This window comes from Macrotis lagotis, chromosome 2 (genome assembly GCF_037893015.1).
Source record: "Macrotis lagotis isolate mMagLag1 chromosome 2, bilby.v1.9.chrom.fasta, whole genome shotgun sequence".
Classification (NCBI taxonomy): domain Eukaryota; kingdom Metazoa; phylum Chordata; class Mammalia; order Peramelemorphia; family Peramelidae; genus Macrotis; species Macrotis lagotis.
This window is the reverse complement of record NC_133659.1, coordinates 241,461,198-241,481,566: the sequence shown is the minus strand read 5'-3', so window position 1 is coordinate 241,481,566 and position 20,369 is coordinate 241,461,198. Positions and strand designations below refer to the sequence as shown.

General features: G+C 41.4%; 1 protein-coding gene across 3 annotated transcripts; it reads right to left on the bottom strand.

Moving 5' to 3' along the window:
* Positions 1 to 2,265: 2,265 nt before the first annotated feature.
* On the bottom strand, positions 2,266 to 19,435 carry LOC141514526 (polyunsaturated fatty acid lipoxygenase ALOX15-like). Of its 3 annotated transcripts, none has more exons than XM_074225430.1 (14): positions 19,201 to 19,435; positions 17,140 to 17,344; positions 16,229 to 16,310; positions 15,815 to 15,937; positions 15,525 to 15,628; positions 14,635 to 14,795; positions 11,632 to 11,775; positions 10,453 to 10,662; positions 8,007 to 8,093; positions 7,377 to 7,546; positions 7,109 to 7,230; positions 5,147 to 5,247; positions 4,818 to 4,985; positions 2,266 to 4,507 (listed from the first exon to the last, which is right to left on the bottom strand). In XM_074225430.1, exons 1-14 carry the CDS (start codon positions 19,261 to 19,263, stop codon positions 4,328 to 4,330), a joined length of 1,920 nt encoding a protein of 639 aa, XP_074081531.1. In that variant the 5' UTR covers positions 19,264 to 19,435; the 3' UTR covers positions 2,266 to 4,327. The 3 variants fall into 3 exon arrangements, with proteins under 3 accessions (XP_074081531.1, XP_074081530.1, XP_074081532.1); XM_074225429.1 differs by lacking the exon at positions 19,201 to 19,435 and adding an exon at positions 17,754 to 17,903; XM_074225431.1 differs by lacking the exon at positions 17,140 to 17,344 and having other exon boundaries at positions 19,201 to 19,306.
* Positions 19,436 to 20,369: the final 934 nt, after the last annotated feature.

Sequence of the window (20,369 nt, the reverse complement as noted above, 5' to 3'; positions counted from 1 at the left end):
ATATGTTACTCCTATACAAATATTAGTTGACTAGTCTGAACAAATATTACTAAGTTAATATATCACTAATAATTGCTTATAATAATTACCCCTATGAGAATCACACTGAACAAATTAATATTGATTGGAATAAAATAGGGGTCCAATAAATCATTTCTCTCATCTCCTTTTCAACTAGCACTCAAGTATCCAGCTTTTTCTTGAATATTTTCAGTTACAGCAAACCCAGCTCTTTTGAAGATAGCACATTACACACATTAGGAAGTTATCCATTCCATTAGGTCTAAATTAATTTCTTTGCTGCTTTCATCCTTTCCTTCTAATTCTGCTGCTGCTTATTCAAGCAGAATAAATCTAATCTCTGTTTGGAAATGTCAGCACTTCAGACACTCAAGAGTGAAGCACATTCACGTCTTCCTTGGTCTCCTATTCTACAGACATTATGTTCCAGTTCTATTAACTGATCATTATCTGACTTGGTCTTGAGGTCTTTCATCATAATTAATTACTTTCTAGTTTGCCTGCATTGAATAGGAACACAGTATATAGAAGGACTTTCATCTGCTTGGTTCTGGTTACTCTGCTTTTCTTCCTTGGCCTAAAATCACCTTAGCCCTTCTAGCTACCATGTTATCCTTTTGGTCTCATACTGCGTTAACTGATCATGTTTACGGTAAAACTATCCATAGCTCCCGAGTCTGGAGCTTGCACACCAGGCATTTGAGCTCCCCCAACTCTCAGATGCCCTGGACACCCTCAGGATGGAAGCCTGAACTGAGTCACCTTTTCTGGTAAACCATCACTTCTGGGGAAAACTGCCTGCTTTGAAAAAATTAAAGGCAAATTAAGTACTTGAGCCTGTACACTCTCTCAAACTTCCTTGGCACAGCCTCAAACCTTTTTAATGGAGGAGCTCTCCCCATAACTTTCTATATTACTTCACAGTCCCCACCCTTCTCAGATTTTAAGAGCTTCTCCTTTCTCCACCTAGGTCTCAATGGGCTGGGAAGAATCTTCTGGGGATTTTCTGGAGTTGGGTAGATGGACTATCTGGGTGGGAAATAAAAGCCTTGGGGCATTTTGGAGACAAGAAAGTGGTTTTGCTTGTGGTTTGGGGGCACAAATATTGTTGTTGCCCTCTCATCTACATTGGGCCAAGTGCCAGAAAATAAGTAGCCTGTGTTCCTCTTTTCCTTTTCAGGGTTAATTTCCAGAATTAATCTAAGTGACTTCTATAAGCATTTATCTTAAAGATAAAGATGTTCCTCTTAGGACATGATTTCTAATCCTCCTTTCAGCTCAGACATACTATGTTTTATAACATAACTCACATAATTCTAAAGTTTTTAAGGTTTCCTCACAACCTTCCTGTAATTATTCCCATTAGCCTAAATAAAGTCACACAGCTAGTGTGGCTGTCAGCCAACTCAAGTCTAATGTTCATTTCAGTTTACCAAAAGTTGTATGTCTCTGTCCCTTCCCATCAGCCTAAAGCCTTGAGGAGTGAACTCTCAAACCCTATAGAGCATGCTTCAGGGAGAAGTCTGAGATTTTCAGATTGGGTGTTCAGGGATCCAGGTGAGCCTGAGAAGTTATGATGAGAGAAGCTGGCTGTTTTGAAAAGAGTAATTTGGGGGCAACTAGGTGGCATATAGTGGATAAAGCATCAGCCCTGGAGTCAGGAGTACCTGGGTTCAAATCTGGTCTCAGACACTTAATAATTACCTAGCTGTGTGGCCTTGGGCAAGCCACTTAACCCCATCTGCTTTGCAAAAACCTTAAAAAAAAAAGAGTAATTGGAAAGTTGCTCAAAGTCTGCCCACTGCTGTCCTGTAAGTCTCGTCAAGGCAGACTCAAGTCTCTTAGTAGAAGAATTGGAAATTGTAGGGCTACCCATTAAGTGGGGCCTGGCTAAACAAGATGTGGTCAGTGGTCATAATGGAATACTGCCATGCTGTAATTAATGATGAGCAGGTTTATTTTTAGAAAGACACTTTTCAGATGAGGAAATTAAAGTTATCTATAGTTATATGAACAAATGTTCTAAATCATTATTGATTAAAGAAATGCAAATTAAAACAACACTTCACATTTGGCTAAAATAACTAAAAAGGAAAATGAACAATGTTGGAAGGGATGTGGAAAAACTAGAACACTCATGCACTATTTGTGGAATTGTGAATTGATCCAACCATTCTGGAGGGGAATTTGCAACTATGCCCCAAGAGCAATAAACTGTGCAATACCACTATTAGGTCTGTATCCAAAAAAAAAAATCATAAAAAGGGGGAAAAGACTCACATGTACAAAAATATAGTGGTTTTTTTTGCAATAGCAAAGACTTAGAAGTTGAGGGGTTGCCAATTAATTGGGGAATAGCTGAACAAGTTATGGTATATGAATGATATATGAATATGGAATAATATTGTACTGTAAGAAATTATAAGTGGGCAGACTTCAGAAAAACCTGGAAAGACTTACACGAATTGATGCTAAGTGAGCAGAACAAGGAAAACATTGTAAACATTAACAGCAACAAAATGTGATGATCAATTATGATAGACTTAGTTCCTCTCAGTGGTAATCATGAAAAATTTCAAAAGACTTGTGTTAGAAAATGCCATCCACAACACACAGAGAAAAAAACTATAGCATCTGAATGTGACCAAAACATACTATTTTCACTTTTTAAAACTTATTTTGTTATTTTTCCTTTTTTTTCCCCTATAGTCCTGATTCTTCTTTCACAACTTGATTAATATGGAAATGTTTTTCTTTTAATTTTTTTTAGGTTTTTGCAAGGCAGTGGGGTTAAGTGGCTTGCCCAAGGCCACACAGCTAGGTAATTAGTAAGTGTATGAGGTAAGATTTGAACTCAGGTACTCCTGACTCCAGGGCCAGTGCTCTATCTACTGCGCCACCTAGCTGCCCAGTATGGAAATATGTTAAACATATTTGTATATGTATAACCTATATCAGATTTCTCACTGTCATGGGAAGGAAGGGGAGAAGTGAAGTATGAAGAAAATTATGGAACTCAAAAGTCTAAAGAAATGAATATTAAAAACTATCTTTGGGCAGCTAGGTGGCGTAGTGGATAAAGAACCCAGAAGTACCTGGGTTCAAATCCGGTCTCAGACACTTAATAATTACCTAGCTGTGTGGCCTTGGGCAAGCCACTTAACCCCATTGCCTTGCAAAAAAAAAAAAAACTTAAAAAAACCCATCTTTGCATGTAATTGGAAAAATAAAATAGCATTAAAAAAACAACTATAAATGACTTTTTCTAATTATTATAAATATTCAGATCAACTACAAAGGGCCTATGAAGGAAGTGCTATCCACCTCCAGAGAAAGAACTGAAGCATGCATAAGTATAATTTTACATGCATACCTGGACACACTGACAAAGACAGACAGACACATACACATACACACACACACACACACACACACACACACACGTGTGCAAAATGGTAGTCCTTTAGCTGTGGGATAGACTGTAAGGGAGGGAGGAAAAAAACAAAGCTTTGATGTAACTAAGTGACTTCTTTCTACTTTCTTTTCCTTAAAATGAAACCTTTCATGATAGGACAATATTTCTAATCACCTTTCTAGTTCAGACCGATAAAGTTTTGTTCCTCATTCTTGAAAAAAGACCAAGATGTCAGATCAGGCTTGTCATGACAAGCAAGGGAATTGGATTTGAGTGGAGGGGAGCTGTGCTAAGTCACCAGCCTCACTTTCCCCTCTGGAGCCATCTGGGTCCAGTGGCTACATATGGACACCTGGATGTGAGGCAATCAGGGTTAAGAGATTTGGCCAAGGTCACACAGCTTCTAAGTGTAAAATGTCTGAGGCAACATTTGAACTCAGGTCCTCCTGACTCCAGACTTGATATTATATCTGCTGCATGACCTAGCTTCCCACAGTCTAGTTCAGACTATGTTCTCAATAATATTCTACATAATTCTAGTTTTAAGATTTATCTAGTGCTTTCCTCACAATCCTTCTATAAGTTGCAATATTTCCATTTTTACAGAAGAGATGACTGAGACCCAGAGAGAACAAAATGACTCATCTAAAATCAGAGAACTAGTAAATAGTTGTTAGATTCCATCCTCCTGACTCAAGTCTAGTATTCATTTCAGTGCTGCAAAAGCTTTATTTATCTTTCCCTCCAACCTGAGGGCTTTAAGGAAAGGGCTCAGAAATGAGAGAGCTCAGAAATGAGAGAGGGAATGCTCAGAGAGGGCTAGGACTTAAGTAAAGGTGTCAAAGTGATGCTGGTGAACTTGAGAAAGCTGGTTGGGAGGGGCAGGAGGGCTCAGATGGTGACACTGTTCTCCACTCGGCTTGGCTGCAGGTATTCATAGGGTAGGTCCAGCTTAGCATTCCTCTCTATGATCTCCTGTTCTAAGATGGCCAAATCTTCCCTAAAACGACTCAGCACAGCCTTGGGTCCAGATTCTGAGAAGTACTCTTCTTTGTGCTGTCCCAGGGAAATCTGAGTCAAGCAAAACAAAATGTTTCAGCCCAAAGACCAAAGAAGAGATCCTCAAGTAACTCTAATGGGATCATAGATTTAGAGTTTAGAAGGAACTGTTCCGAAGGCTGCTTGTAATCCAATTCCCTTCTCAATTCCCCCATTTTATAGAAGAGATTCAGATTCAGAGAGACTGAGGTCATAAAGGTCATGTCAGAATTGAGAGTCAAGCCCAGATCTTCTCCCAATCTAGTATTTTTTGTTACTGCAACAACTTCAACCCAAGTTGAGGTCCAGTTACTACACCCCAACTTTAACCTGTACCCCTCACCATGTTTGGTTGAGCTCTACCCAGCTGCCATGTTAAAGACATCTGGAGGGATGCCTGGTGGACGTTGGGCAGAGTGGCCATCACCATCTCCAGTGTCACATCCTTTGTATTGGGTGGGGGCTTACGCATAGTGCATGGTGCATTAGGAACCCAGGCATACCAGTCCAGCTAGAAGGAGGAAACACAGGGAAGACTCAAGTCACTGAGAGAACCAGGCAGATGGTCTCTCAGTTTCCTGTCCAACCCCACTCTAGCCCCATCTCGACCCACAAGCAAATCCAGACTCATCCCTTTTTTCCCAGACTGGCTTCGTAATAGAGTAAGTGTACCTGTCCTTGGTGAACAGAGGAGTGCTGACCAGTACAAGTGAAGATGCACATGGTCACAAAGAAACAGAGATCATCCCTGGAATGGAAGGAGGTGGGGAAACCTAGAAGGAATGAAAAAAAAGGAAGAGGAGAGTGGGTGGAGTTGTGGCAGTCACAAACCTCTTTAGGTTTAGAGAAACTTGGACAGAATTGATGTGGGTGGGGTATGCTTTAATGAAACATCTGGGAAGGGGACAGATCTAGTCTTTTGGTGATTATCATTCATTCAATAAATATTAATTCAGATCCTTTTCTGTTCTCTATCTTTGATACATTAGGTACTAGGGGCTGGTTATTTCAATATTTAAATCTTTGTAATTTCATCTGTGTGAATAGACTCTTCAGCATTGTAGCTTGTAGCTGCCTTGTAACTTAATAGATGGTTTTCAAGAATTGACCTGGTCAAAAAAATTCACTGTTCAAAAAAAGAAAGAAAAGATAAAAAAAAATCACTGTTCAGCAGCCCAAATAGCTACTTAGGCTGGATCTCCTATGACACTTATTTAATACTGGAAGCCTTCCTCAACAAGTAGAACCTGTCAGAGCCTGGGCTCTGTCAGCGGAATTATATAGAACCTGGGCTGAAAAAGATGAGATAGCTGAGGAATGATTTAGAGGAGCTGGCAAATAATCAAGCTATGAAGCAAGTGTGCCTGCCCCCAAAGGGCTTACAAACAAAATAAAGAAAATAATCGGCCTGACCCTGTCATTTCATTGATATAGTGAGATATAGTAAGGAAAGCTTCCTCTTTTATTGCAGATCTCCTACTCTTCTAGGTATAGTTTTAGTTATCTGGGGCAGTGAGAAGAGAAATGACTTGCCCAGGGTCAGGAATCCAAGTCTTTCTGGTTCTGAAGTCCACTATTCCAACTAATCTCCTGCAGCTGCCTCCCAGGAGAAAGGATAAAATACCTAAAAGTACAAATCTTCTAGAACAACTTGCCTGGCTCTCCTTCCTAAAGCATCCACCATTTAAGAAGTATATTGATAAATTGGAAAGTATTAGGGAGAAAGCAACAAGGATGGTGAAAGGCCTTCAGTCCATTTTCTATGAACCTGAGTTGAACAAGGATCTCTTTGGGTGGCTAGGTGGTGCAGTGGATAGAGCACTGGCCTGGAGTCAGGAGTATCTGAGTTCAAATCCAGCTTCAGACACTTAATAATTGCCTAACTGTGTGGCTTTGGGCAAGCCACTTAACCCAATTTGCCTTGCAAAAACCTTAAAAAAAAAAAAAAAGGATCTGTCATGTAGAGGGAGGGTTACCTTGTTTGGTCCCAGGGATCAGAACTGAGGATGATACAAAATTGGCAAGGGGAAAAAAAATTCTTTCCTAACAATTAGAGCTGTCCAGAAGTTGAATGAGTGTGACCATTTGTTGGATGAGATAGAGTGGGGATTCCTTTTGAATAAAGGTTGGATTAAATTTCATCTAAAGTCCCTTTCAACTCAAATTCTGTGATTTCTTTATTCTTATCACTCTCCCTTCTTATCTGTTCATAATTCATATCCTTCCTTGTAGACTATAAGCTCCTTTTAGGTAGAGATCATTTAAATTTTTTATCTTTTCTATTCTATGCCCTACATCCAGTGTTTAATGTTTGTTGCATTGAATTGAGGACATGTAATTACCTTGTCACAAAGGTCCATATTCTCAAAACAATGGTTTTTCCAGGAGCAATGTGAGAATGAGACTAGAAGGAAAGCTGAGCACACAGAATCAACAATGTTGAATTATAGTAGAATTGAATTATAGTTGAATTTTCCTAGACTAGTAGATAGGTTGAAGGAGATATCTGACTGAAGAAATATGAGGTAGGTAGTTAGGAATTGATGGGGTGACAAAGAGAGTTCCTAAGGGGAGGAGATGGGGGAGGTAGGTCATAGGGAGGAGGTAGGACTTAGGGAAGATTATATGTTTTACCACGGTCCTGAGCTCCATGAAGTCCAATCTCAGTAATTTCTTTGCACCAAGCCTGTAGCTCAGGATCATTTCCCACAGCCTCATCCTCTGGATAGTAGAGATGGACTATCCCCTCCACATACCTGCCCACCAAGGAAGAATATAGCCACGAACGAGATGTTAATTATGGGTAGAGGAAAGGGATAGTTCCAAACCCTAACCACTCTTCCCACAAATACATTCCTATTCATCCCTCCTTGGCTCCTTATCTTCAATCAGAAAGGTTTACCTTTTGATGATCTCCCAGAGCCGGAGGGCATCATGAGCATAATAGCAAGATGGCACCCCTAGCAGCTTTCGATCAGCCAAGTCATGGGGTGGACACAGTGATCTATAGGTCAGAGAATTCCCTGCTTTCTGGAGTACAGTGACATGTCCTCCACCTCCAGTACTTACTACCTGAGGAAAGGGTAGGGATGAGCCTGAGGCAAGGAGTGATAAATCAGAAGGAAATTATTGATTAAACTAAGTTTAGGGGGTCTTTAAACCATTAGAAAATTACATAAGATTCAAATTCAAACAAGAAGGAATCTTGAGATCAATTAGAAGGAAAGAAATCTGGAAAGGGTATGAACTAGAGCAGAGTCAGTGAGATTGGGGGAACATCCCTTAATTCATTGAACACTGGAATTCAGAAAAATATCAGCCCTCTTTGAAGTTTTCCCATTATATCCCCAAAGTATAGACTGAATCCTTAATATAACTTCTGCATATATTTCCCTGAATTCACACTTCAGGATTTAAAGCAAATCTCCAGTTTGCAAAGAAAAAATGGAGGAAAAAAAGACTTGTTTTTCTCCCACAACTTGCCCTTTTCCCCCTCTTACCTGATCAGATAATTCCCCATTCATCCTCATACCTGGTCAAATACTCCCCCATCAGAGACAAGCCCTGTCCGGGCTCTAATGTTGATCTCCAATGTGTACCGAAGATGAGGGATCAGGATCTATTTATGTATAAAGGGTACATGTTAATGGAGAAGAGAGAGGAATGGATGTTTAGATCCCAGAGAAGTAACAGGCTGACAGAACTGTGGTCTTTCTGAAAAGGAGTACTAAGGAGAAGTAATTTGTGATAAGATGAACAAGATCACTCAAGAATAAAGGAATCTAAGTTTCTTAGTATGGTCACTTTTGATTATTTTCAATAAATCTTTTTTGTCCAGACTTTCAAGCTTATTTAAAACATGTCTATTTCATTTGAATGTATCCCTAGAATCAGGTGAAAAAACTCTACCTAATTCTACCCTCTGTTGTTTGTTTATTTCCTCTCTCCCCCACTCCCCTACCTTTTGTAGGCAAAGTCTCCACTGGAATTATATAATCAAAAACATTAGAATATTAAAGTTATAAGTGATGCAGAAAACATTTAGTCCAATTTCCTCAAAAAACAGGCTTCCTTCTCTGGCCTCAGCTTCCTCACTTCTAAATGAAGAATGAAGAGGTATAAGACTTCCCAGAGAAAGAAGCCTATGTTTATTTTCTGTTTTCATGGTTCCTTCTAATTGTGCAGAGTGCCTTAAAACATTTATTGTTCATTTATTTCTATAAGATGTAGCATCACATTGTGGATAGAGATTCCATCCCAGAGATAGGGCTGAGCCCTCCCTCTGATTGGTCCTGATTGTGAGACTCTAGGCAAGTCCTAAGCTCTCAGTGCCTCAGGGAACCCTGGGAAAGATTACAAGTGAGACAATTGGTATTTATCTGCACCTTGCTTTCTCCAGAGCTTCCTCACAGCAGTGGTCTCCACATTTTTTTAAACGTTGCATCTATGGGTTAAAGCATGTTTGAGCCAACACCCCTTGGTTCATGCAATCTTTAGCTTGAGTACTACCTTGAGCATGAAACCTTTCCTGATTACCCCCCACCATCTGCTAGTGTTATCTCCAAATTATTTTGTACCTTATTGTATAAAATTATATGTACAAAAAAATATTTATAGCAGCCCTGTTTGTGGTGGCAAAGAATTGGAAATCAAGTAAATGTCCTTCAATTGGGGAATGGCTTAGCAAACTGTGGTATATGTATGTCATGGAACACTATTGTTCTATTAGAAACTAGGAGGGACGGGATTTCAGGGAAGTCTGGAGGGATTTACATGAACTGATGCTGAGTGAGATGAGCAGAACCAGAAAAACACTGTATATCTAACAGCAACATGGGAGTGATGATCAACCTTGAAGGACTTGCTCATTCCATCAGTGCAACAAGCGAGAGCAATTTTGGGCTGTCTGCAAAGGAGAGTACCATCTGTATCCAGATAAGGAGATGTGGAGTTTGAACAAAGTTCAAGGACTATTCCCTTTAATTTAGGAAAAAAACAGATATCTTATTGTCTGATCTTGTTACCTCTTAGACTTCTTGTCTCTTCCTTAAGGATATGATTTCTCTCTCATCACACTCAATTTGGATCAAGGTACAACATGGAAACAAACTAAAGACTGACAGATTGCTTTCCGTGGGGGGGGGGGGGATTGTAAAACTCAAATAATATCTTTAATAAAAATAAATTTAAAAAACATATGTACATATTGTCTCCACAGACAAGGATTGTTTCATTTCTGTATTTATATTCCTAGTGCCAGCACAATGCTTGGAACAATGTAGGCAATTATTATTTGTTGATTGATTTTCACCTCCTATCAGCCCACCAGGTCCTGCAGCATAGCCATTGCTGCTTCCTCTATTATTGTTCTCTCACAGTAATCTTGGCCCTTGCTCTGCCTTCATCTCTTTCCATCACCACCATTATCCCCATCCCCCAGGACATGGAGATAGGGAGGTGGGGTCAGAAGGGAGGGAGAAGGTAGGGAGAGAGAAGAAAACCAACAGGACCCATGATTCACACTGTCTCCTTGACCTCCCTTCTGCAGAAGCTGAAACCCCTGGACAATTGGGTCTGGGTCTGGTAGGGCAGCTGCCACTCACTACCCAGGCCTTTCAATCAGCATCAGTCTTTCTCTGATGCCAGTGCTACAGTTTTTGGAGGGAGCTGGTAGAAAAGAGGGATCAGAAGCCAACCAAAAAAGAGAGACACATATCAGAAATCTGCTGTGCTGTGTGGGCCTTCATTTCAGAGACTACCCTCTACTAATGAAATGATAAATAGTATTCAAAACAAAGCAGAAAACAACAACAAAACCCATAAGGTTCAGATAGTAATCTCCAGTTGCTTCTTTGAAAACATTAAATGAATCTCCTTATAAAGATGCTTACATATAATGTATAGTGAATGCTCACTCTTTCCACCTAACTGTGTAAAACTGGGCAGTATCTCCTGAGAGTTGCATGAAGGTGAGATACCTTGAAGATGGGATGCAGTGTTGGGAGGCATCTCATAGTGGCCACTGAGATCACCTCAGCCATCAGATGTCCTCTCAGGAGGTGGTACTGTAGCTGGTGAAGTTGGAAGTCTGAGCTCCTGACCCAGGCTTTGGCAAGGAGCCATGCCATGGGGGGATCAGAGGGCAGGAACACTGGTGGTGTTGGTGAGCTTGAGGAAGGTAACTGAATCTGGAACAAAAGGAATATTCTGAAAGCCCTAAAGTGGTGAGGTTAGAGGAAAACAGGGAATAAGTGGCCTTTGTGTGTATGTGGCTAGGAGAATGCAGTCACATGGGATCTAACTTCATCAAAGCCTTTCTCTCTATTTAGCAGTTGTTTTAGTTAGCTCTTGTGGATTGTTTAAGGCATTTTTCATGCTGGCTATTACATATTTTTCCCTTCTCAAGTCTCCCATCCCTTCCTTGATCTACTTTCCCAATTTAGGGTGAACATCAAGGCCAGTCGGTTGGGCAGTTATTCATTTATCTGAAAATCTCTTTTTATCTTTGCCTATCCTCAACTCTAACCCTCCTTTTCTAGAGAAAGAATTTTTCCTCCAGAGGAGGAGATCTAAATAAATCTTTCCCATGTGCCCTTGATTCTACATCTCCCTGCCTTTTTAAAAGCACTGGTGGTGCTCAAAGACAGGATGGTGTAGCTAATAGAGAATTGGCCTCAAAGCCAGGAAGGTTGAGTTTAGTTGAGTTCATGCTGGGCAAGTCATTTAACTAATTTAGTCGCTCTCACCCTCTAACTAAAATTTTCAGAGAGGTGCTCACTTTTATGAATAGAAGGAGTTTCTTTGCCAAGGATATCACTATATTAGTGAAATCACAGATCTATTCCTTATCCCTATTTTCTTCTTTTCTCCTGGCTTTTTCCCCCTCTGCTTATAAGAAGAATTGACACAGTAGAAATGAAAAGAGAGCATCTGAGTTTGAATCTAGCTTCTACCACTCAATATCTTTATCTGCAAAATGAAAGGGTTGAACCAGATGATCTAAAAGGGCATCTCCAACTCTGAATCTATGATCCTATGAAACTGAGATTGAAAAGATCTTTTTTATATTCTATTGATCTATGCAAATTGAAATGATAACAGAGTAGGATGGGAGATTTGCTTTCTGTCTCAATGAAAGAAGGTCTGGGTCTTCTTACTTGGATGGCTATGGGCATCAGATTCCCATCTGGATCCAACTTCAGCATGACTAGAGGAGCTGCCAAGTATTGCTGGCAACAGAGAATTACATTGCTCTGAATCCCATTCAGGAGAGAGAAATCAGCTTCAAAAAGTGAGCCTATCTGTAAGTGGTAGAGAAGAGAAGATGGTAAGGTGGAGGTTAAAAGCGAGTACTGGAATCTTCTAGTTCTGCTTTATGGAGCCCTCTGATCTACTCTCCCTCCTGAAAACCCAGTCTCTCATTTCAAACATAATCCCAGTTTCTACTTGCAGTTACCAAGACCCTAGTTTGTGCTCTATATTTGATCCTTTTACCCCGAGTATCAGTGAATGGGGGATACCCCCCCCCCATCAAAAATGGGCTTATCTTCTTCTTCTAGGTCCCCTCAGGGCCAATTACAAGGACTGTAGCCATGAACTGCAGATTTTTTACAGACCAGATCCATAGTTCCTCCTGCCCTAATTTCCACTGACTCTTGATGTATCTCCATTTCTGTTTCCTCTGCTCTATTCTTCAGATGTGTGTGTGTGCATAATATATATATATATATATATATATATATATATATATATAATATATGATCTTAGCATCAGAAGGGACCCAAAAGACTGTCTTAGGCAGCCTATAATCTCACTCTTTAAAACCTCCCTAAAAGTGGTCATTTATAGATTTCAAGACTTTAAGTGAGGAAAAACCACTACTTTTCCATGGTGGCCCATTCCATGTTGAGATATCTCCATTTATGGGTGGCTAGGTGGCAGTGGATAGAGCACTGGCCCTGGAGTCAGGAGTACCTGAGTTCAAATCCGGCCTCAGACGCTTAATAATTACCTAGCTGTGTGGCCTTGGGCAAGCCACTTAACCCCATTGCCTTAACCAAAAAAACTAAAAATAAAAAAAGAGATATCTCCATTTATTAGGATTTTTTTTCTTCCTTACATTGGGCATAAATCTGCCTCTCTGCCACATCATTCATTACTCCTTGTTTTGCCCCTTGGTGAGTATCAGAACAAATCTAACACCTCCTTGAAACTCCTGTATTCAAATGTCTGAAGATACCAAACATATCTCTCTCCCTCAAGCTAAACATTCCTGGAGTTCAGTCTTTAAATGGCATGATCTTCAGACACATTATCAAACTGGCTGTCCAACTCTGTATCCTTTCCAGTTTAGCAATTTCCTCCTTAAAGCATGGCACTCAGAACTCAACAGAATAGTTCAGATGAATAACCTGAGCAGAAGAGAGTCCAGTTAAATGTTCTAAAACACTTGCTTAATACAATCTAAGAGTGAATTAGTTTCTTCTGGTTGCTGTCACAACAGCTTTAATTACCAATCACTGAGCATTGTATTACTACTATGTTTCAGGCACTTTGCTAGAACAAGGTGAACAATAGTGAAATAATTCCTGTCTTCAAGAAACTTATAAATAAATTTAACTGCATAAATTTAAAGATACATTTTTATATATGTGTGTGTATTATTATATGTATATATGTGTGTGTCACACACATAGACACAAACACAAATGTGAGGACAGAGGAATTCTAATATTTGCAAGCATCAGGAAAGGCTTCATGTTGAAGGTATTACTTGAGCTTGGAGCCTTGAAGGAAACTGGGGATCCTAAGAGGCAATGGCAAAGAGGGTAATATTAAAGGCAATGGTAAAGAGGCATCCTAAAGGGGTGGTCACCTCAGCCAAGTCAAGAAGACAGGAAATGGAGTACCCTATGCCGATTAGAGAAGCATGCTATCAGTGGCTTCAACTAAGTAATAGGTGAAACTGTTAAATATCACAGGGTCAAAGAAAGATCCTTGGGGATACTCCACTGGAGACTTCATTTTGAGTTAATTTTAATTTAACAACTATTCTTTGGGATTAGAGAAATGCAAATTAAAACAACTCTGAGGTACCACCTCATATCTATCAGATTGATCTCAAAAAGAGAAAATGATCAGTGTTGGAGAAGATATTGGAAAACTAGGACACTAATGCACTATTGGTGGAGTTGTGAACTGATCTAGCCTTTCTGGAGAGTAATTTGGAACTATGCCCAAAGGGCAATAAAACTGGGCATAACCTTTGACTCAAAAATACCACTACTAGGTCTGTATCCCAAAGAAATCATAAAAAAGAAGGAAAAAAACTCACATGTACAAAAATATTTCTAGCAGATTTTTTTGTAATAGCAAAGAAATTGAGGGGTTGTCATAGGTTGGGAAGTGGCTGAACAAATTGTGGGATATGAATGTGACAGAGTAGTACTGAAGTAGTACTCACAAGTGGGCAGACTTTCAGAAAAGCCTGGAAAGACTTACATGAACTGATGCTGAATAAAGTGGTTAGAACTAGGAGCAGCATTGTATGATGAACAAGTATGACAGACTTAGCTCTTTTCAATCAGTACAATAATCAAAGATAGTTCTAAAGGACTTGTGATGGAAAATATTATCTACATCCAGAGGAAAAAAAACAAAGCATATAATTTTCAATTTTTAAAATTTGTTTTGTTTTTCCCTTTTCCGCTTCTTCCACAATATGACTAAGAAATATGTTTAACATAGTTATACATGTATAACTTATATCAGATTACTGATGTAAAAAGGGAAGGGAGGGAGAAAGGAAAATGTGGAACTCAAAATCTTACAAAAATGAATGTAGAAGACTATTTTGTATGTAGTTGGAAAAAATTAATTAATTAAAAAAAAACTATTCTTTGGGTCCAGCTATTCAAGTATTTCCAAACTCACCTGACCTGTTCTATTTTCCAGCCCTCTCTCCTTTTATCTTGTTTATAAGAGTAACATGAAAGAGTCCATTCACTATCACCTTCAAGTCATTTGCTTCACTTAGTTTAAAGGTTTTACTAACTGGAATCCAAGAAGCCCAGGCTTTCCCTTTTTATTTCATAGCAGGGAGTGAAAAATCATAGACTAGTTATAAAAAAAAAAAAGGTATGATAAAAGAAGGTATGTACTTGGAGATGTCTTTCTAGCTCTGCTTGAAGCTCCTCTGAGCCAGGAGGCAGCTTTAGTCGGGATGGGAGTTCAGTAGATCGTCTCAAGATCATAGGATTAGCACCATTCAGGAACTGGTACCCAAAGAATGCATCCTCCTTCCAGGAATCCCGAACTTTCTCTGTGGAGAAATGGAGAGATGATTCACAGCCCAGTTTCTGAGGGGATGGGGAGCATGAATTTGCAATCAGAAGATCCCAGTTGGGGCGGCTAGGTGGTGCAGTGGATAAAGCACTAGCCCTGGAGTCAGGAGTACCTGGGTTCAAATACCATCTCAGAACCTCAATAATTACCTAGCTGTGTGGCCTTGGGCAAGCCACTTAACCCCATTTGCCTTGCAAAAAACCTAAAAAAAAAAAAAGATCCTAGGTATACCATTTATTGGTGTTGCAACTTAAGCAAGGAACTCACTTTCCCTCTATAGGCTCCCAAAATGGACAAGAATTTGAGATAATTAGAATGAGCACTGGGATTTTTATCACTAGATATATGTTTAAATCTAGGCCCTCAAAATTTAAGTATAAATAGTGTCAATTCTTTGAGAAAGAATTTTCAGTCAGGCTGACATAATAAAAAGAACATTGGATTTAGAGTAAGGAAGTCAATCCTGTGACTGTGTAATGGTCACTTTTTTTATTGTGAGCAAGACACATCATGTCTCTGGGGCCATCACTTACAGTTGAAAACTAATCATTTGATTAACAAGAATACTGTTCACTTCACAAACTTGTTTTAAGGATCAATTGAAATAATTCATGTAAAAATGTTTGGTAAATTAAGATGATGATGATAATGAAGATGATGTTGATGATGATGTGAGGTCCTTAAGGAAGTGGTAGGTGTCACTGACCTGCCAGCCTACTCTGACCAGACCAGAAAATTCGGTTGAAATCTTCTAGGCTCTTCCAGGAACTCAGGATGTTTAAAGTATCCTTGATAGCAAGGTCTTTAAGCCTGCGAGTGAGGGTGGGGGGGGGGGGGGTAGGGGTGGAGAAAGAGGGTTAAGGGAAAGGTGAGAAGGGAGAAAAAAGAAGTTGAGGGAAGGGGTCAAGAAAAGACAGTATCTCCTGTTCCTGAGATTGAGGGCATCAGAACCCAGTTTTCTCCCAACCTGGAAAACTATAATTTCAATTCACTCACCCCTTGGCCAGGGAGCATTCAAAGTCAATTCTCTTTTCCTCATGAAACCTCTCATCCAAAGGAAGATCAGATAGAGTAGCCCCAGAAACTGTCCGGATTACATTGTCCTTCCAGGAGTGCCAACTATGGTGGTTGAGATGAAGGTTCAAGGGTTAAGGCTTGGAACAGTTTGGCTAACTGAGTGGTTAGGATCAAATGGGTTAGGATTGAGGCTTAGTCCAGAATAGTAGTGACTGGTCAGCAATGAGAAATCAGAATAGGGAAGGATCTGAGCTCATTGACAGGCTCAAAGTGTCTTGGGTGAGGTGGGTGAGTGGGAAGTTGGAGAAGAAAATTCAGGACTGAAAGTAGGAGGTCCCCTGAAGGGAAGGTGAGGTTTTAAGCATCACAGTTGAAGAGCCTGCCCTTTTTCACCTGTATTGCTTCTTTCTCTCCTTCAGCTCTTCCTCCCTGTATGCCTTGAAGAATCCTTGGGGATCATCCTTGACTGTCCGGGCTTAGAGGACAAAAGAAGGCCTTTATTTAAAATCTGTGTCTTGACCCAGCTTCCTCCCCAGCACTCTCCTGTCTCCTTTTTCCCCTCTCCCCCTGTCCACCCACACACGGTTCCATCTCTATTATTGCTCTCAACAACTCTTCATCTCTTCCCAATAGGATTCAATTTCTCTTAAATGCCTACTAGATGAAGAAACATTTTGCTTGGCGATGGAAGTGAAAGAAGAGATAGTCTCTGCGTTTGAGAAGTTTGCAGTCCACTGGATTTTAAAATACAGAGTGTGCTAGAAGCAAAGGGGAGATGCAGAGAAAGTTCTAAGGTGGCAAAATAGCTTTCATCTTACTGCAAGTGGTCTCAATCCACAGAAAAAGGTCCGAAATGCATCGTGGCAAAAAGATAAGAGCAGGTGTTGAGGGCAGCCTCGCAGGAAAGTCTGAGAGCAGTAAAAGGCAGGTCTAGAGTGGGAAACTTTATTGTTGTTTTGTCCTTTCTTCTCGAAGGAGACCTTGACATCAGGGAGGTGATGCCACCACAAGTGCCAAGTGAGTTAGAATTAAGTGAGGGAGGCTGTGCCAAGTCACCAGCCTCACCTTCTCCATTTGGGTCCGGTGGCCAGAGAGGGATCAGGAAGACTGGGGGGGGGGGGGGTAGCCCTGGATGCAGTGGGGGACTGCCAGGTCTTCCCAGGCCCGTTCAGTGATTAAGGTAAGAGAGGGATAAAGCAAAGCGAGCCGACCACTCCCGAGACAGAAAAAGGAGACAAGTGTCGTGGGAAGGGAGAAGCTACGGTGGCGGTGTAAAGGCGCAGCCGCGGAGCGGGCGGCCTCACCGGTGCCTTCGGGGAGGTGCACGGGGCCCCCGCTCCGCACCCAGCGGTAGCACGGGAAGGCGGCTTCCAGGCCGCTGTCCCCGGGGCCCTGCACGGTGACGCCTTCACAAAACCAGCTGTCCTCCGTGAGGAGGCGGCGCTTGCACACCTTCACGAACAGGAGGGGCCCCAGGATCTTCTTAACGTCCACGCTGAATTCCTCTACCTGAAGGGGAGGAGGCGGGGGAGGTCGGCGCGCCCGCCGCGCGGGGAGTGGGGGGGGGCCTCGAGGGAAACGTAAAAAGGGAAGGGGGCCAGGAAGGCAACTGGGTTCTCGGGGCTGCGGCAAAGCCCCAAGGGCGGGGGGCCGGAGACCCCGGCCGGGGCTTCCAGGGGAGACGCGGCCCCCGCCCTGCTCCGACTGCCCCGAGGCTGGGGTCGCCCGGGCGCACCCCGAATCTGGGAGACCGGAAGCCCCGCGCCCCCCGGGGCAGGGCCCGCGGCCCGTGGTGGTCCACTGTGGGTTTGGTTTGGGGACCGCCGTAGGAGGGCGACGTTGGAAAAGGCCGCCCCGAAGCTCCGCCCGGGCGCCTGACCCTAGCCCCTCCGGCTCCAGGCAGCCCCGCGCCCCAGACCTTTCCCCGCGAGGGTCGCAGCCGCAGCTCCAGCGCCTCCTCCGCGAGCTCTCCGACCAGCCACAGCTGCACCTGGTTGTTGGAGCCCGCGAAGGCGGAGCCGCCCGTGGCCACGCGGACCCGGTAGCGGCCCATCGCGAGCGGCGCCCGCGAGCCGCGCGAGCCGCGGTTTAATAGGGCTCGAGCGGGCGGGGTCCGGAAGACCCTGCGGGACGGCGGGGCTCGGCCCCGGAGTCGTCTCTTAAAAATGAAGGGTTGGCGGCTGCACTGAGAGCGCGGCGCGGGGCCCGCAGCCAGGACCCAGCCCCATCTCCGCGCTGACCCCGCCGCTTTCCTCCATCACAACCCCGCCCCCTTCAGCCCTAACTGCGGAGAGGAGGGAAAGGGGGAGGCTGAAAGATTCAAGAAGAAAAGAAAGAAAAGGGGGACAGGGAAAAATAAAGAGGAAGGCAAAACAGGCAGGGGGAGACCAGAGACGGGCAAAAGATGACGCGAGGAAGGAGAGATAAGGAAGCAGAGGAAGGAAAAAACCAGGGCAAGGGAAGGGGATGAGACACATGAGAGATGGGCAGAGACATCAGGAGACAAAGGGAGGCAAAAGGACAGAGATGGGGAAGTGAAGGGGAACAAAGGAGAGGGGAAAAGGATTCTATAGCATCATAAATCTTAGAAGGAAACGAGACCTCAGGCCGTGTGGTTTATCCCCTTGTGGAAGCATTACTAACGTCCAGAGGCCAGGGTTAAGGAAAATAAAACCTAGCAATGATAAACATTTAGCATTTAGTCAAGCTCTAAGGATACAAACAGAAGTGGTTTCGAGGAAGTTGAAAAAGAGGGAAAGAAGTTGGGTAAAAATAGGAGGAAAAGTCACATCTCTATTGTGATATCTATCTTAACCAAAAAGTAATATACATGATCCGGCAAGAACATTACTTATCAAAAGTTAATTCATTTTTCAAAATTGATGTTTGGGGAAATCTGGGTCACATAGTCATCATTTTTAATCCAGTTTTTTAATCCAATCTTGGTAAATTTCATGATATCATTTCACATTTGTCCCTTTCTATTCCCCATAACTAACTCTTGAGTCTACACCCACTTCTACCTTATGCCAAGTTTGCTGAAATAATTGGTTGTCTTCTTTCCAGTCTTTCTCATTCTTTCATTCTCAGGACATCAATTTTTTTCTTTTTTAAAGTTATTTTATTTTTTGCAAGTACACGCAAAGATTAGTATTCAACATTCATCTTTTTGTAAGTTTTTGAATTCCACATTTTTTACCACCCTCCCTTCCCTACCCCCTCCTCCTCATGGCAGTGAATAATCTGATGTTATACCATCTTGTTTAACATATTTCTATATTACTTATATTGTGAAAAGAAAATTAGAACAAAAGGGGAAAATGAGAAAGAGAAATATCAAAGGAAGTTTTAAAAAGTGAACATACCTTGCTTTGGTCCACAATCAGAATCCATAGTATTTTCCTCTGGATACAGATGGCATTTCCCATCACAAGTCTTTTAGGATTGTCCTTGATCACTGTACTGCTAGGAGGAGTGTATCATCATAGTTGACCATCTTTCAGTGATGCTGTTAGTGTGGATGATGTTTTTCTGATTCTGTTCACTTCACTCAGTTTAGTTCATGCAAGTCTTTCTAGGCTTTTCTGAAGTCTGCCCACCCATGATTTCCTACAGAACAATATTACTCTATCACATCCATATACCATTATTTGTTCAGATTTCCAAATAAAAGAAAATCTACTAATTAATATTTTTGTACATGTGAGTCTTCCTCTTTTTTATGATCTCTTTAGGATACAGACTTAGGAATGGTATTGCTGGATCAAAGGGTAAAGCAGACCTTTATAGCTCTTTGGGCATAGTTATAAATTACTCTTCAGAATGGCTGGATCAGTGCAATAGTGTAGGACATAAATATTTCTAAAACATTATTCTCTGTTTATCAGGTAGAAATTACACTTTAGTTTGAACATGCCTTTATAATTTCATGCTATCTTTGTTTCCCACCATCCCAAACACATATCAGAAAACAGTAACAACTGTGCTTCAGTTAAAGAAGTCCTAGAATTGTTATATCCCATAAATTGCCATATAAAAGAGCAATGATAAAAAATACTTGGCATTGGATTAAAAGGAAAGCAGAAAACTGGAAAAAAAATTATAGCAAGTTTCTTCTGATAATGGTCTCAGTTCTCAAATAGAGAATTGAGTTAAATTTATAAGTCATTCCCCAATTGATAGTCAAAGGAAATCAATAGGCAATTTTTTTTAGTTTTGTTTTTTTTTTTAGTTTTTGCAAGACAATGCAGCTAGGTAATTATTAAGTGTCTGAAGCTGGATTTGAACTCAGGTGTTCTATCCACTGTGCCACCTAGCTGCCCCAATAGCAATTTTCAAAAGAAGATATCAAGTCTTATATGGTTATATAAAAACTTGCTCTAAAATCACTCTTAGAGAAATGTAAACTAAAACAATTCTGAGGTACCATTTTATACCTATCAGATTGGTCAATTCGACAGAAAAGAAAAATGATAAATGTTGGAGATGATATGGGAAAACTGGGACACTATTGCACTTTTTGTGAAATTATGAA

What these genes read in the sequence shown, in the direction of transcription:
- LOC141514526 (XM_074225429.1), bottom strand. Translation starts at nt 17,888, where the DNA reads ATGGGCCGCTACCGGGTCCGCGTGGCCACGGGCGGCTCCGCCTTCGCG. An exon ending in ATGGGGGAGTATTTGACCAG is followed by an intron (nt 7,547 to 8,006) that starts GTATGAGGATGA and finishes CCCTTTCCTCAG; the next exon opens with GTAGTAAGTACTGGAGGTGG. An exon ending in GTAGAGCTCAACCAAACATG is followed by an intron (nt 4,508 to 4,817) that starts GTGAGGGGTACA and finishes TGCTTGACTCAG; the next exon opens with ATTTCCCTGGGACAGCACAA.